This window comes from Rhipicephalus sanguineus, chromosome 5 (assembly GCF_013339695.2).
Source record: "Rhipicephalus sanguineus isolate Rsan-2018 chromosome 5, BIME_Rsan_1.4, whole genome shotgun sequence".
Taxonomy (NCBI): Eukaryota; Metazoa; Arthropoda; class Arachnida; order Ixodida; family Ixodidae; genus Rhipicephalus; species Rhipicephalus sanguineus.
In genome coordinates this window covers 29,649,599-29,665,134 of record NC_051180.1, presented here as the reverse complement: position 1 = coordinate 29,665,134, position 15,536 = coordinate 29,649,599, and the positions used below count along the sequence as shown (strand labels likewise).

Here is a 15,536-nt window from a genome sequence, read left to right as displayed (position 1 = left end):
AGACGCTGATCAAGTCTGCAGAAGTGTACAGAAAGACAGCGAGGAAAAGCTTTAACGGGATATTAAATGATAATGTAAGGGCATTTTAGATTCTATATTTACTTATCAGCAAATATGCAGCCGTTTTGTCTGTGCCAATATGTGACGTTGCGTAGAAAATTGCCGTGGAAGGCAGCGCTGCTTCTGCTCAAGGAATCAGCGTGCGCATACGCCACGAGAGCTACTACAGCAAAACAAAACAAAAAAAAACCTGTTGATTCTTTCGTTGTACACTCTTAATCAAGTCCTGGCTAACTCATGCCCTGTAGGCGGGACGCTTCAAAACTCAGGAAAACTCCTGGCTATAGTAGGCCTTCGAACAGGAGTTAGCCGTGACAAGCGTATATAAAAAACGTGCACCCTTCACCGCCGCCTTATAGACGGCCTGCAGTATTAGTCGCGCGTCGGTGTGGGCCACGTAAGTGAGAATCCTGGCTACAGCTCAGCGTATGCTCCCGTGTTATAACTTGTCGGCGCAAGCGTCGGTGTATACGCATGCGCCGACAGCGTCAGCCGCAAAGGCGAGCAATGCTGCGAGGAGGTATACGCATGGAGCTAACTACGCGCTCGCTCTTGCGTGCGTGAGAGATAATAGGGGCTGCTACGCTCTCCGTTGCACTCCGCTTCTGCTGTTTTTGCGCAGAGAAAAGAAAGGAAGGAGGTAAAAGCGAGAGTTCGAAGATATTGTGCGACGGGAAGGGGGTTGCGTTTTTGGCGCGAGTGGTTAGTTTTAGCGCATTCCACGACAGCGGCGGATGTTTAATAGGTTGGTGTGGTTTGTTGAGCGTGCCGCGTGAGCCGGTACTCGGCCGCCATGGAAAAATTCTCTTATCTCAATATTAAGGGGGTGTTGCGAGGACATAGCGACATCCCCTTGCACGTGCCATGGCTACACGCAAGCAGTTGACGCAGGATTACACGACGCTTTCGCGCCATTTCTGTCTCGCTGGTGCGCACACTGCGGACACAGCCCGGCGCATCGTACCAGCCTGGGTGAGTGTTCTTTCTTCACATATATGCTCGTGCTGTTAGCGTTCACATTGTTGCATGCTTGCGCTGATATATATGAATGATGGTATTGAGCTGCCAGAATATTCTATTGCCGGCTTTTGAAATAACTATACGAGTATGCGTACGAGTAACTATACGAGTATACGAGTACTTATCTTTGTTGTAATCGTGATCCGTCTCTGTAGTCGCACACGTGTTGTCGTGCTGATCGCATTTATTGTCAACTCTTGTACAGTTCAGAGGCTTTCGTCGGTCTTGACAGGTGTCACTGAGATAATCAATTCGTGTTGCTTGACAAGCTGTGTAATTTTAGCTCTCGCATGGCTTCCTATCTTTCGGCTAGCAACTGTCCTCTGCATTTATGGTCAATGATACAATGCGGCAATCAAAGGAAGCATATTTTTGCTAGCAGTTGAATGATGATAGGACGTCCTTTCATGGTAGGTCGTTATACTTCGTATTTACATTTCTTTTTTTTTACCTTTGGGAAGCAGAAAAGTTTTCCCCCAATCAAAAAGTAATAAAACTGCACTTACGAGTACCGAAGACGTTAGTACCGTTTCATTGGATCAGGCGCTCATAGATACGACTAGCGGCATCTCTTGTTTTTAGGAGGAAAAATCTGCAATTTGACTTTCTGAATAGCGACAGTCTTTAAAACGCGTTTTTCTGGCTAATTTCTAACAAGTTTTAAAGCCAGCCTCATTCATGCTCATGAATACATTTGCGTATTTACTCTGCCCCTTCACTGATTTCTGTGGTTTCGGGTCACATTTGCCCATTGGTCTAATGCAGTGCCAAGTGAAGTGTGGACAAGTACATCAGTGCATCATGCACCAGCTCTGGTGCCTGTGCAAATTGCTGATCTCGATGAAGGTAAAGTAATGCGTCATATGTAATTTAGACATTAACTAGTTGATGGCATTTTTGTTCTCTCATCCATCATTTCATGCGATGCAACAGCGATATATAACCGTGGTTGTATAAAGGTATTGTTGTTTTCGTTGGCAGCTTATTATTTATGTTGAATTGATCATTGTTAATGTTATTACAGAGAAGTGAAATTCATACAGCAGTCGTAATAAGGGATATAATTGTTGTTCATCCTCGTGATAGTATACACAGAACTTGAATACGTTTGCAGGTGGCAAGACCTTCTGACACAAGAGCAAGGCGCAATTTTATCGAGCAACTGTCCAGGAGCTCACACCTTGCAGGATCTCCAGCAGCAGCAGCAGCAGCAACACCGGCCTTGGTGTTGTTTACAATGCCGTAACTGAGCATACGATCTTTCTTCTTGTGTTTTTTATTCATTTTCTTTTTTTTTTGCGTCTCACTCCCATCTAAAAATCTTATTTACTTAACGAATGAATCGTGAATCTATTGTAAAACTGCTTTCCTTGTACGTGATTCTCATCAAATTGCGACTGTGCTGTAGTTTTCTCTTGCAGCCGACATTCGAAACAGAGCTTCACTTCTAAAAAAACTGGAAGTTTCATGGAGAAGCTCAACAAAGTCAGTCATCTTCGGTCAGACGTTCAATGCCCGCATGTATTTATTTCGTGGAGGTCGACGAGTATTTCTAAGGAACTGATGTTAAGCTTTCTTTCATAACTGTGGTAAGTTTATGGTTAAAATACTATAAGAAAGCTTCATTAGCAGCTTCTGAAAACACTTTTGTAATTTCCAACTTCTGTGACACTATCTATTTAAACAAAATTCGACAAGGTGTACAACAGAATGAGAACAACCGCTTCCCAAGTAGAAGTTTTTTTGTGATGGGCGAAAAGGGCAGGTGATCTAAGAACATAACGTCGAATGTGTCTTCTTGCTTTTTTTTTTCATCAGGATGACATGCCAGCAGCCCGCCCATCGCCTGACCCCGGAGTTTTGGAGGGAGTACGACAACAAGCCTTTCTACTGCGATCAAGTGCAAGAGAGTTTGAAACGTTCGGTTGGCACAGTTCTAGAGAAATTTGTGCTTGACGATGTACGATACGATTATTTTGTGCTTGACAATGTACTATATTAAGGTCCTCACGCACCCAACTGGGCATGCTCAATGCTTCGTCTTGTGCAGAGTGCAATGAGAAATACCCAGTTGTTTCCCAGGTGTTTTGCCGGTGGGAAGCTGCTGAAGAAACATTGAAACGATCAAAAGAAATGATCAAAAACACCAGAATATCGGATGTCACGTTTATCGTTTCCTTCAGCGCTGAGCATTGCTTTTAGCGCTGTTTGTATTTTTTTACAATAAATACTTATTTTTTACACGTGAGTAGTACCTGTTTCTCGCATGCTTATACACGCTAGACACAGCAGGTACTGTTGAATTATGAAGCTGATAGGGCCAGTCAAGCCATTCTCAACGAAAATGATTCCGCTGAACGATACATTTACGAGGAACATGGTGCATCCATGCTTTAACCGCCGTTACTGAAAAAAAAAAAGAATGCGAAGTTTTATACGCATGTCTAAACACACTTCATGCTTATAGTTTCCAAGTTACTTGTAGTGGTTACTTTAGGTAACCATCAAGGGGAAACTGAGCGTAAAAACTCTCCTATGTGATGTAGTCGGTTCACGTTAAAAAAATCCCAAGTGGTTAAAATTAGGCACTGTTAAAACTCGGTACCCAGAGCTTCGTGTGCACAATTTCTTGTGTTTGTTGCCACTGCGCATCTGTCAAAGACTAAACACTGGTATACGCACGTTACTTTCCGAATACAATATAGCGTACGTGCCCAGCCAACGCAACGTGTGCGTACACAATTCTAAAACTCTGTTAGCCAACAATCAACCACTACACGGCCTGCCACCGTGACGTCAAGGGAGTCCGCATTAGGGATACCGCAACCTGACTGCTTTCTTGGTTCTTGTGCATGCCACAAACACACAAAATAGTAATGAAAACGCTGGATAGGAACAGTGGGGGATTAGTGAAGAGACCTTCGCCCTCAAGTGGACATAAAATAGGTTGGTAATGATGAAAAACAAAATGCTTCCTTGGACAAATGCGCGAATCGTTTGCCGTGAAATGTACATATCTAATTTAATGCTCTATTAAAAGCAACGGCATGCTGTCGAAATCAAGTGCGAGCAGTAGAGCTCCCACGAGGTTTCTAGATTTCGCAAAACCGTTCACGCTTTTCTCCTAAATCCATGTTAAGCAATGCTTAAGTCTGGAAAACAATATTTGCATACTTAAATTACCGTCCTCTGGAATGTACGTACATATGTGCCAGCGCGAAGTGCGTACGCCGGTGGGTGTACCTCGTAATAACATCGCTTCATTGGCCTAAAAAGTTCAGAAATCGTCAAACACCCTCATGTTCGACAAATGGCCGCTCTACGTTAACTTTATTGGGATAATATATCATAGTTTAGCAGTTTAAGTTCCTCGTGACGACTGCCAAACTGAGGCGAAACCGCTTTGTACGTGCGCAATAAAAAAATTAAAAATCCAGCTTGCACCAAAAGTTGCATCCTTCATAGACCATACGTTGTCTTTTAGCATCTGCGCATAGCTCTGCAACACTAGAACCTATTACTCGATGGTGTCAAATTCATTTTCTATTAATGCACCACTATACTACGTTCTGGATTTCTGGTGTGCGCAACACCTCTCAGTAATCCGCACATTAAAAAATTAAGTGCGTGTACACGTAAAAAAACCCAGAAGGCTATCCCATGCACTCTATAGCACAACAAACTAACAGTCGCGTGTACACTTAAAAAACCCAAGGCTATCTCTATAGCACAACAAACTAACAGTCGCGTGCGCATGCAAATGCAGCTGTGTGGATGTAGCTCGCCAATTTTGCGTGTACCGCCGTATTAATCGCTGCGAAATATGCCAAAAATTTATTGAAAGGTGAAACTTGTATAGAGTTAGGCACTGCATGCCCATGAAGGTGCCTTTCGCACAAATACTGCGTATATAGTACATTGCATGGACTCGCGCTTCCAGAAAATATTATAGTAAACTTATCTGAAAAATATTGTATCATCCAGTGTGAGTTTAGTGAATTCTCCGCTTTGAGACGAGTATGAAGTGATTTAACTTGCGCGGCGGGACCGCTATACCCGCATGAATCGAGATGTTCTAAAAAATATGGCCACTGATGGAGTCGTAACAGAACGTCGCAAATATTTCGGCGATAACTACTGCCGGATATAAGATCCTGTTCATGTTAGCAGCCAATTCCCGCCTGCGCACTGCGTGTCAGACAACGGCGAATGCCGAGCCGCCATGTCTTTAGCGTGGACAGCCCACTTCACGAGTCACGTCTGTCGCGCGAGTGTCGTCCAAAGTAAGCGCATGTGAGAGGCATTTCTTCCGCGGCGCAGTCCGCCGAGCGACCGCGAAGCTGCATGCAGTCAGCTCTACCTCCTCGCTTCCATGGTCGACCGAAACGTGGGCCGCACTTTCTGTTGAAGCAAAAATAATATCTGCGGGAATAGCGTCATACGTTTGAGGGGAAGCGACATGCACTATCCAACGTTTAGAACCAAGATGAGCTCCTTTACAAGTGAAGTTCATCTGCAGTGCGTGCGCGGCACACCGCACCTGCTCGAGCGTGTTCGCATATTATACATATTGCCGACAATACCACGGTTATCAGCGCATGTTCATCTCAGTGTGTAATTATTACGCGGAGAGGGTCGAGCCAACAACGGTAAGAAGTACAAGATCCTGGCATATGAGCGTGAGCGCTTTGTTCTGAAGCACCGTCGACTACGGCTTCGAAATAAACTGAATAGGCTTAGTGACGATATCGGCTACCGGCCCGGTAACCATCGGCGGTGAAGCGGCCAGCGACGTTACTTAGAACACGGCTAATCTCCGTCGTTGCTACGTCGTTTCTACGGCTACGTCGCTGTGCGGTTGGCACGGATGGATTCCGAGCTCACGTCCCACGGCAAGCGAATCTTGACGTTGAAAACTCGTTCAATCCACGAAAGGCAACAGGCTAGCGGCTTACGTGAATAGAACTGGGGTATTATGAACGCTAAGATTCCTTAAATGTCACTGAGGTGCCAGTGCCAAATATATGCGGAACAGTTTTACCTTTTATACCAAACACACAAATTCGCTTCAAGCATGCTCCGAACAATAACTTGAGTGACCCCGTATATATTTTCACGAAGGTCATTTAAAAATGTCTCCTTACGTATCAGTGAACGCTGCATGTATAATAAGGATCTCCACTGCACTAATACGCCAGTGTGTAGCGACCTATTGGTACATATAAACCCCCGTTCTTTTACAACGCTGTCGCCGCGGCGTGACGTGGTGTAGTGGTTAGCGTACGCGCTTGCTGATCGAGTGTTCGCGAGTTCGAATCCGCGAGTGTTTGTTGTAAATTTTTCTGTGGTTTACTTCTGAGTGTAATATGTGTATATGGATTATGTATATCATAAAATATGTGTCTAAGCCTCCAAATCCCCGATTAGAGCTTAAAAGGTGGCTTAAAATCAATTTTTTTTCTCGCCGCTTCATATACCGCCTATAGCTAGGACGTGCCGTAGTTGGGACACAGCGTAGCTAGGCTCACGCGGAACGAGGAGATCTCCATAGCCGGCCTCTTAACTAGCCGGGATTCGAGACGAAAAATCTCCGGCCTATTTGAGTCCCGCCTATGATATGAGCCGCTGAGAAAACTACTACGCCGCGGGACGGCTACGGGCGGCGCCGGCTACAGGTTGTGCCGGCTAAACAAACAGTCTATAGGCGTTAGATTTTTCGTCTCGTTTCCGGGCTATAAGCTGCAACTTTAAGCAGGACATGATTAAGAGTGTAGGAATCGGAACACGAAAGCGAAGCGTGTCATTACACAAGAAGTTCAATCTCCATTGTAGATTGATAAATGAGAGCTTGCACAATGGCAGCTTGAAGCACCTAAGTTGACGCCTGGTGACACATATATCCAACCCGAAGACTAACGCAAGTATTGTCACGCTGCACGAGTTCGCTGGAGCCAAGCAGAAGAGAAGGTAGAAGGTCGTGCGAGCAGCGAGCCGTTGTGGGGCTGACCGTCCTGTCCCTGGCGCTGCACTAAGCATCTCTCATTATCCTCACCTTGTAAATAAATCCATTCCATCGTTACAATATCAAACCTTTGTGGTAGCTGAAGCAGTTAACCTAAAGACGGATACAGCGTATGGCAAATCATGCACCCACGATGGTCCACTTGCTAGTTTTGTACCGAGATACGCGGGAAGCGTAGCTATATAGCATCCTCTTTCTATATACTTCATGCACGAACGGGCAGTAGAATGGCGTACAGGAAGTCGCAAATATTGGCATACCGGTGCGTGGGTAGCATGGTGAAGTACGAAAGGGTAGCACACGCTCCCTGTTTGCCTTACAGAATGTTTACAGAATTTCAATAGCAATGTAACCTAAGCGAGTCGCGTCTGTTTAATGCGTCGCTAATATTGGCGGCGCGGTCTCTGAGGACTCAGAACTATTAAACCCCAGAGGGTAGGTATCATGGCAACGAAGGATCGCGAGTGACGGCCACCCGTTAGCGGAAAGTGCCGTTGGTGATTATTTGGAGAGCCGCTGCATCGCTTAAACTTTTGTTGCCATGGAAAGGATGACTTCTCAGTATGGAATATCCGATCTGTTACAAGCGGCATATTACTGCCTGCAGGCAGATAACGACGTTCCACATGAGTTCCCACGAACCCACGCAGTCATCGACGGTGGAAACTCTAGAAGAGCTCTTTCTAAGGGTCTCCATCGCGTGATACAGTTTTGTGAGTTCACTCGATATTTATCACGGCTTGTTTGTTTCTCTCGAACAGAACACTCTGAATTCTTCGGCACGGATGAGTAGGCGTGATCATCAAGGGGAGGCACTGCACCTACGCTTATAATAATGTTGCTTTGAACGCCTACTTTAGCCACTTGCATTTTAATTGTTTTGTCCTTCCTCACATTCTTTATGTTTTTTTTAATGCCTAGCGTGGGATAATATTATCTTTCTCGAAATTATTCGTGGGTCGACGAGTGTAAGCGCCGCCGTTCTAGGAGCGCGCTTGCTGTCATCCGCAATTATAAGCACGCCCCCGTAGCAGGTGTCGATTTAATTTGCGCGGTCCCTCTCTCATACCATCATCAAGCCTCCTCTGCACCTGGATTGTTTATTGAAGCGTGCCGACTACTGTGCTGGGCCTCCAATTGCTTGGTCACTTAAGACGCCCACACAAAACACTTGGCTGACGCTGCGCTCGGTCGTGTCCATGCGCCGACGCTGTTTTACAGCGAAAGCTGCTGTGATATCACAACAACGGCCGTTTTTGGCGCCGTAGTTGTGCGCCGTTGCTCCTGCAGCCGCTGGTGTCCGTGACCACTATCACGCGAAATGAAAAAAAAAAATATCCAGGATGAAACGGTGTTTGAACCTGGGCCCTCTGCGTAGGAGCCCAGTATTTTACCTCAGAACCACGCCGGTGCTTGAAACTGCTTTGCAAAAAGACCCTATACAGAATTCATGTCGGCAAGAAACCACATTAACATGCGTAATATAGCGTGGTAGAAGAGTAAAATAACAACCAGGCCTCACACAACGCGAATTCTGTAACCAGGCGTCACACAATGCGAATTGCGCAACGAGTGGGTTGTCGAATGCTTCCAACCCATTACAAAGGGCTCTGCCATAATTCTTCATCGTCATCAGGCACAGCATCAACAAAGTGTTCATAATGCCTTACAGGTGTTTAACGGATACCGCGGTTATCCGCAGAATGACGAAAAATGTTATAATAGCTGCTTCCCTACCTGAGAAAAATTATGATGATTTATAGCGTAGTGGGTTCCTCGCAAGTGCACTTCTTTTGGTGGCCAAGGAAGCCCATAAGGCCCCCATGATCGATTTGCTCGGGGTCTCAATAATGTTCTTTCCCCCTCTCTCTTTTTTTCTCACGTCAACGTATATTAAATAGCGTGGTGGGAGACTGAAATAATGACCGGGCGTCATGCAATGCGAATTACGTAACTAGTGTGTCGTTTAAAGCTTCCACCCCATTACAGAGGGCTCAGCCATAATTGTTCATCATCATCTGCCGCCGCATCAACAAAGTGTACACATTGCCGTACAGATGGTGCCTCGCTTCTCCGCAGAATGACGAGTAATGTCGTGGTGGGTGCTTCCCAACTTCCCAAAAATGATAATTTTTGGCGAAGTGGGTACGTAGCTTGTGTGCTTGCCACAAGAGAGTATACAATGGGCTCTAAAAATGCCGCTCTTTCAGCTTTCGCTGTGACTGCGGTGTGCTGCGTTTTACTCGCAGTCCTGGCGTTTCTTTGTAGCTTATGTATGCTTCGGATGCTTCAGTGAAGGATTTATTACTTCTCGCTGTTAAGCCTTCGTACATAGCGCGTAACACGGTGGGCCGCGCAATTAATAAAACGTGCGCCCGTGAAGGGAAACACAACTGAAAACGCTGAAGGAACAGGTTGTTACGTGATCAGAAAATTCTGGAATGCGCTATTTTTTTTTCTCTTTTTCTTGCACAGCGAAGCTCTTATTCTTTTCGTTATGTCGTTGCGCGTTTGCACAAAGTATCATCATCGTGAATGAAATGTCGCTTTCTCGCGCGCGCAACGCAATAACTCGGCCGGCGCGCACGCTCTCTTCGTCCTCTTCTTCATCTTCTGCTTTGCTCCCCGAACATGTGCGCCTGGTGTGCGCTCACCCGCAGTGCCGATTTGTCTGGCATGGAATGTCACAACTCGGATTATCGAGGGAACGAGTCAGAGAGAGAGAGAGAAATAAAGAAAGAGAAAGAAGCGAAGAGATAGAAAGAGAGAAAGAAACGGAGAGTGAGATAGAGAAAGAAACTGGCGCAAGAGAGAAATAGCAGAAAGGCACAGGAGGACAATAAACAGAAAGATTAAGAGAGAATCAAAGAGAGAGAGAGAGAGAGAAAGAAGGAGGAAGCGAAAAATAGAGAGAGAAAGGAAAGAAAGTGAAAAAAAATGATAGAAAGAGCTAGAAAGAGATCGAAAGAAATAGATAGAGAGAAAAAGAAAGAAATAGGAAGAAGCAGAAACAATAAAAAGATAGAAAAAAAGAGGGAGAAAGAGAAAGAAAGAGAAAAGTAAAGAGAAACAAGGAAGGCCGCCCAGCTCCGCTGCTCTTCCAGGCACCACAAGTGCTAATCTGCCTTAATTTGTTTTTAACAGCTAGTTTTGTAAGTGGACAGAAGATTTGAAATGTGCGATTATGAGGGCGATGACAGCAAAATAGTACCTGTTCTTTTTTCTTCAATCAACAAGTCAGTCCCTATTATCATCAAGAGCCCTCTTCAAACCATATAATGGCATGCGGAAGAAATAATGAACATAGATTACAAGTGGCTGCGTAATTTGGCGATAGGAACCTCGGATGTTACGCTGACCCGGTGATTACTGGCACAAGAGTAAGCCTCTAATATAATGGCGCACTAGAGTCGGGGCAGTTATAATAGGAGCCCTTGCGCTACTTTCTGCGTGTTATGCGCTAAATGCAGTTCCCGGCATCTGCTTCCGGGCTAGAAATAAGCGGTGTATTCTATTCTGTGTAATTCACCGTAATAACTGGAGCTTTCTATTTGCCCTGATGCAGATGTTTCACCGCCGAAACGCAAGCAAAAGCAAAATATTTGTGACCAGGCGCAACGTCATCAAGCATTGCAGTGACCACGCATGCGCAAGCCTGATCTGCCTATGTACAAATACACCGGCATCACGCAATAAAGCGTTCTTTCGTTTCCTGCTGCTCGGCTGTTCACATGGTGTCAGAAGTGGGGGCGGTGGTTCGTTTGATACCACCGCAAGTCGGCAATGAATGAACCCACTGACCGGCCGGAAACGCCCGTCGCGAGAATGGCGTCAACACTGCTGCAGCCACCGAGGCCACTAGACATGTCTGGGGACACGTTTTACAACTGGACCGCATGGAAACGTGAGTTTCACCTTTTTGCTACGGCGACGGGACTGAGCCAGCAGCCTAAGGATGTTCAAGCCGCAACCCTTTTGATGACAATAGGCGAGGACGCGAGAAGAACATTCTATACGTTCAAGTTCGACAGCGAAGACGATAAAGAAGACCTCAGAATTATTTCAGCAAAGTTCGAGGCAAATTTCAAGCCGTCTGAGAACCTCACCTTTAACGAATTCCGATTTGGCTCCAGGGACCAACAAGAGGGAGAGTCGTTCAATGAATGGCTTACGCAGCTGCGAATCCTCGCGGGAAGATGCGATTTCGGCGAGCTTGAGGAACGGCTGATTCGGAGCAGGATAATTCTTGGCATCAAAGATAAGGATTTCCAGCAGAAGCTCCTCTCGGAAAACCCCTCGTTTTCAAAAGTAGTGCAAATGTGCCGCGCAAGGGAACAAGCAAAAGAACAGCTACTAGAAATCAGAGCCAGAACGGACAACCCGACAATTGCCGCAATCAAAGAGAATACAGCGCCTTGCACGCGCTGCGGTCTTGAAAAACACAAATATGGAAAGTGTGCGGCGCAGGGCAAACACTGTAACAATTGCGGCAGAAGCAATCATTTCGCTCGTGTGTGCCGTCAGCCAAAGCAAACACCTAGATCGGCCGCACGCGAAGTGAAGCAGGTTGTTTTAGGAGTTGAAGACGAGTACTTTCTAAAAGCCCTAGAAGCATATGCTATCTCCAGTGAGGACCGTTGGTCGGCGAAAATTGTTATCGCTGGTTCAGCGATTGAATGCAAAATTGACACGGGAGCTAACTGCTGTGTCATGCCTGAAGTGACGCTTCGGAAACTAACTACGCAGCCGGCGCAGCCATGCTCGACCACCTTGCGCGCTTTTTTCGGCCATAAGCAAACAGCGTTGAGTAAAATCACCTTACCGACTTCGTACATGGCTCAGACCTGTCAAGTGGAATTTTTCATCGTACCCCAGTCCGTGCCGGTAACAGTGAGTGGCGGTGTTGCAGAGCGCTTAGGACTAATATCCCGCGTACGCGCAGTCGACGCACTGCCAAGCCATGACCCAAGTGCCGGTTTCGATGATGTATTCCAAGGCCTCGGGGAGCTGAAGGGTGCTACGTACCACATCGAGCTCAAACCAGGCGCACGAGGGAGCGTCAAGCCAGCTCGGAGAGTCGCGGTTGCTCTTCAAGACCGCGTGAAACAAGAGCTCAATAAAATGGAGCACGACCTCGTCATTGCAAAGGTAACTGAACCTACTGCCTGGGCAAGCCACATGGTAGTAGTAGTTAGGAACGACAAAGTGCGCATTTGTCTAGATCCTTCGGACTTGAACAAGGCCATACTGAGGGAGCACTATCATATGCCGACATTAGAGGATGTAGTTCCGCGCCTGCATGGGGCAAAGTACTTTTCAACGCTAGATGCATCTTCAGGATTTTGGCAAATTAAGCTAGACGAAGAAAGTTCATTACTATGTACCATGAGCACTCCCTACGGCCGCTACAAATTTCTGCGCATGCCCTTCGGGATTGCCTCGGCCCCAGAAGTTTTTCAGCGGGCAATGCACCAGGTAGTGGAAGGCCTGAGTGGTGTCGCCGTTGTAATGGATGACATTCTCGTTTGGGGAACCTGTCGAGAAGAGCATGACACAAATCTAGCAGCTTTGTTCGCAAGATGCAGAGAGCACAACCTAAAGCTGAATAAAAAAAAGTGTCATTTTTTGCAGCCGCAAGTTCGATACATGGGTCATATTTTCACGCAAGAAGGACTTTGCCTGGATCCCGGGAGAGTAGACGACATCTTGCACGTGCCACCACCGCAAAATTGTAAGAAACTGCAGGTTTTTCTCGGGATGATGAACTTTGTGGCGCGTTTCATCCCCAACATATCGGCATTGTCTGCCCCCCTCCGGGAGCTATTGAAGAAGAACACGGCTTGGGTCTGGACACAAGAGACCCAAGAAAGCTTCAATACACTTCGCGCCTGCCTAACAAAAGCACCCGTTCTCGCCTATTTTGCGAAATGTGTCCCCTTGACGTTGTCCGTGGACGCAAGCCAGAAAGGGGTAGGGGCAGTTATTTTGCAAAGTGGACACCCAATCGCCTACTCTTCGCGTTCGTTTACCGAAGCACAAAAGAAGTACGCCCAAATCGAGAAAGAGCTGCTAGCCATTGTTCACGGGTGCGCAAGGTTTGAAGACTACATCCTAGGGCAGCCAGAAGTAATCGTCGAATCCGATCACCGCCCTCTAGAGTCAATATTTAGGAAACCACTATGTGAGTGCCCGTTACGATTGCAACGTATGAGACTCTCCCTTCAAAGGTTTCCTATAAAAGTGGTTTACAAACCAGGAAAAGAACTCTTTCTAGCGGATGCACTCTCGCGCTTTCCAAACCAGAAGGAGCTGAAAGAAGAATCACTGGATTTTCATGTACATGCTCTCTCTTCTCTTCCAGTCTCTGATCGGCAACTGCAGGAAATCCGGGAAGAGGTACTCAAGGATGCAACAATGACCGAACTGTGCAGCTATTCAAGCACAGAATGGCCTGAGAGCAAGCTTCAGGTGTCTGAGACCGCACGAGCGTATTGGAACTACCGCGACGAACTTCACGTCGAAGATGGCCTTCTCCTAAGAAGCAACAAGTTGGTCATTCCGCCAACAAAAAGGCAAGAAGTACTTCGTTTGCTTCACGCGGCACACGGGGGTGAAGAAAAGATGAAGGCAAGAGCCAAAGCAGTTATGTACTGGCCAGGCATGTCGGCGGATATTGCAGCTCTAGCGAAGGCGTGTCAACTTTGTCAAAGGTACAAGAGCAGGAACGCCAAGCTACCAATGCTTAGTCCCGATATACCTACTTTGCCGTGGCAAGTAGTCGGAATCGATCTTTTCTATCACGAAGGCCATGAATACCTGGTTGTGGTGGATTTCTATTCCTTTTTTTTCGAGATCAAGCAGATGCATCGAACTACGGCAGAAGCAGTGACAAACGTGTGCATGCAAATCTTCGCCACGCACGGCATACCAGCAAAGATATGCAGCGATAACGGCCCCCCGTTCAATAGCACGTGCTTCCGTGTTTTTTCAACGCAGCTGGGCATCATCCACGTGACTTCCAGTCCGCATTACCCTCGCGGTAACGGCATGGCTGAAAGGGCCGTCCAGGAAGCAAAGAAACTACTGAAGAAGTGCAGGTTTGGAACACTGGAGTTTTACAGCGGCCTGCTTGAATGGAGAAACATGCCAAGGGATGACCGCCTAAAGTCACCCGTCCAACGGCTCATGGGTCGACAGACGAGGACCAAGCTGCCCGTACTAGACTGTCACCTAGAACCCCAAACCGTGCCGACCGAAGTTGTCCGAAAGCGCCTCGACGAAATACGGCGAAAACAACGCGTCTTCTACAACAGATCAACCCGGAATCTACCGGAAGTGCACAGTGGGTCCACAGTATCTGTTTATGATACAATAAACAAGACCTGGGCACCAGCAGTCGTCATGGGCCCGGCAAGTACACCACGCTCTTATATTGTTGCGACTGAGAACGGCCAGCATCTACGACGCACGAGGGAACACCTCAGGTCCACAAACGGGCAGGTTCTCTCGCAGCAGCCAGAAAGCGCGACAGCGTCCGCGCAATCCAGTCCGCAGCCGTGCACCACCGAGCAGCAAGCACCTCAAGAAGCGCTGCGTAGAAGCGCAAGACAGCGAAGAGCGCCACAACGCTATCCTCTCCCAGAGTGCCCAACGCAAACTGTTCAGCGGATGTAGTGAAAATTGAACTTTGAGTGGTTTTTTCAATGTGCCTTCGTTTAGACATTTTGTGTTCTGTTTCTTTTTTCGTTTCTTTTTCTTTTTTTTTCCCAAGGGAAGGAAGATGTGACCAGGCGCAACGTCATCAAGCATTGCAGTGACCACGCATGCGCAAGCCTGATCTGCCTATGTACAAATACACCGGCATCACGCAAAAAAGCGTTCTTTCGTTTCCTGCTGCTCGGCTGTTCACAATATTGTTGTTATTTTAATTACTCCTTTTAACAACATGTAATTTCAGCCTACATTTTGCCGTATAACTTTTCCTTTTTTGCCGTTATTTGTTTAATATCAATGCTTATCTTGTGCTCGCGCTAGGACGGTGCCATTTACGCCGAATGGTCGTTCTTTTCAAGGTAACACCTTCGTAGGATCAATAAAGTGATAACAGATCGCCATGTATTGATTTAATAACGCGCTTAGACAAAAAGACTTGAAGCAAGGCCACAAATACATAAGGCTATAGGCATGCGGCTATGAAACTGCAGAGTTTCGATTAACAAGTCGCTGTGTTTGTAGCTCTATAGGCAGCACTATGCGAAAAAGAATATGTTGATCAACTATTTACTTACCTCAAATTCCTACCTCAAAATACCTCAAACCTCAAGTTTGTCTCAATACTGCGAACATGGTAGAGTCTGGAACCGTCGCATACATAAAGTACACCCATCAAAGAAGCTGCAAATTCCATCGCACCTCTCCCGCCGTGACGAAACAT

At 46.6% G+C, this 15,536-nt stretch overlaps 2 protein-coding genes across 2 annotated transcripts; both read left to right on the top strand.

Moving 5' to 3' along the window:
* Positions 1 to 10,860: 10,860 nt before the first annotated feature.
* On the top strand, positions 10,861 to 13,232 carry LOC125758586 (uncharacterized). The gene is made up of 3 exons (XM_049415907.1): positions 10,861 to 12,250; positions 12,734 to 12,946; positions 13,218 to 13,232. The coding sequence occupies exons 1-3, from the start codon at positions 10,886 to 10,888 to the stop codon at positions 13,230 to 13,232; spliced, it is 1,593 nt and encodes a 530-aa protein (XP_049271864.1). The 5' UTR covers positions 10,861 to 10,885.
* LOC119393411 (uncharacterized protein K02A2.6-like) lies at positions 13,145 to 14,995 on the top strand. Its single transcript, XM_037660410.2, has one exon. It carries the CDS (start codon positions 13,310 to 13,312, stop codon positions 14,774 to 14,776), a length of 1,467 nt encoding a protein of 488 aa, XP_037516338.1. The 5' UTR covers positions 13,145 to 13,309; the 3' UTR covers positions 14,777 to 14,995.
* Positions 14,996 to 15,536: the final 541 nt, after the last annotated feature.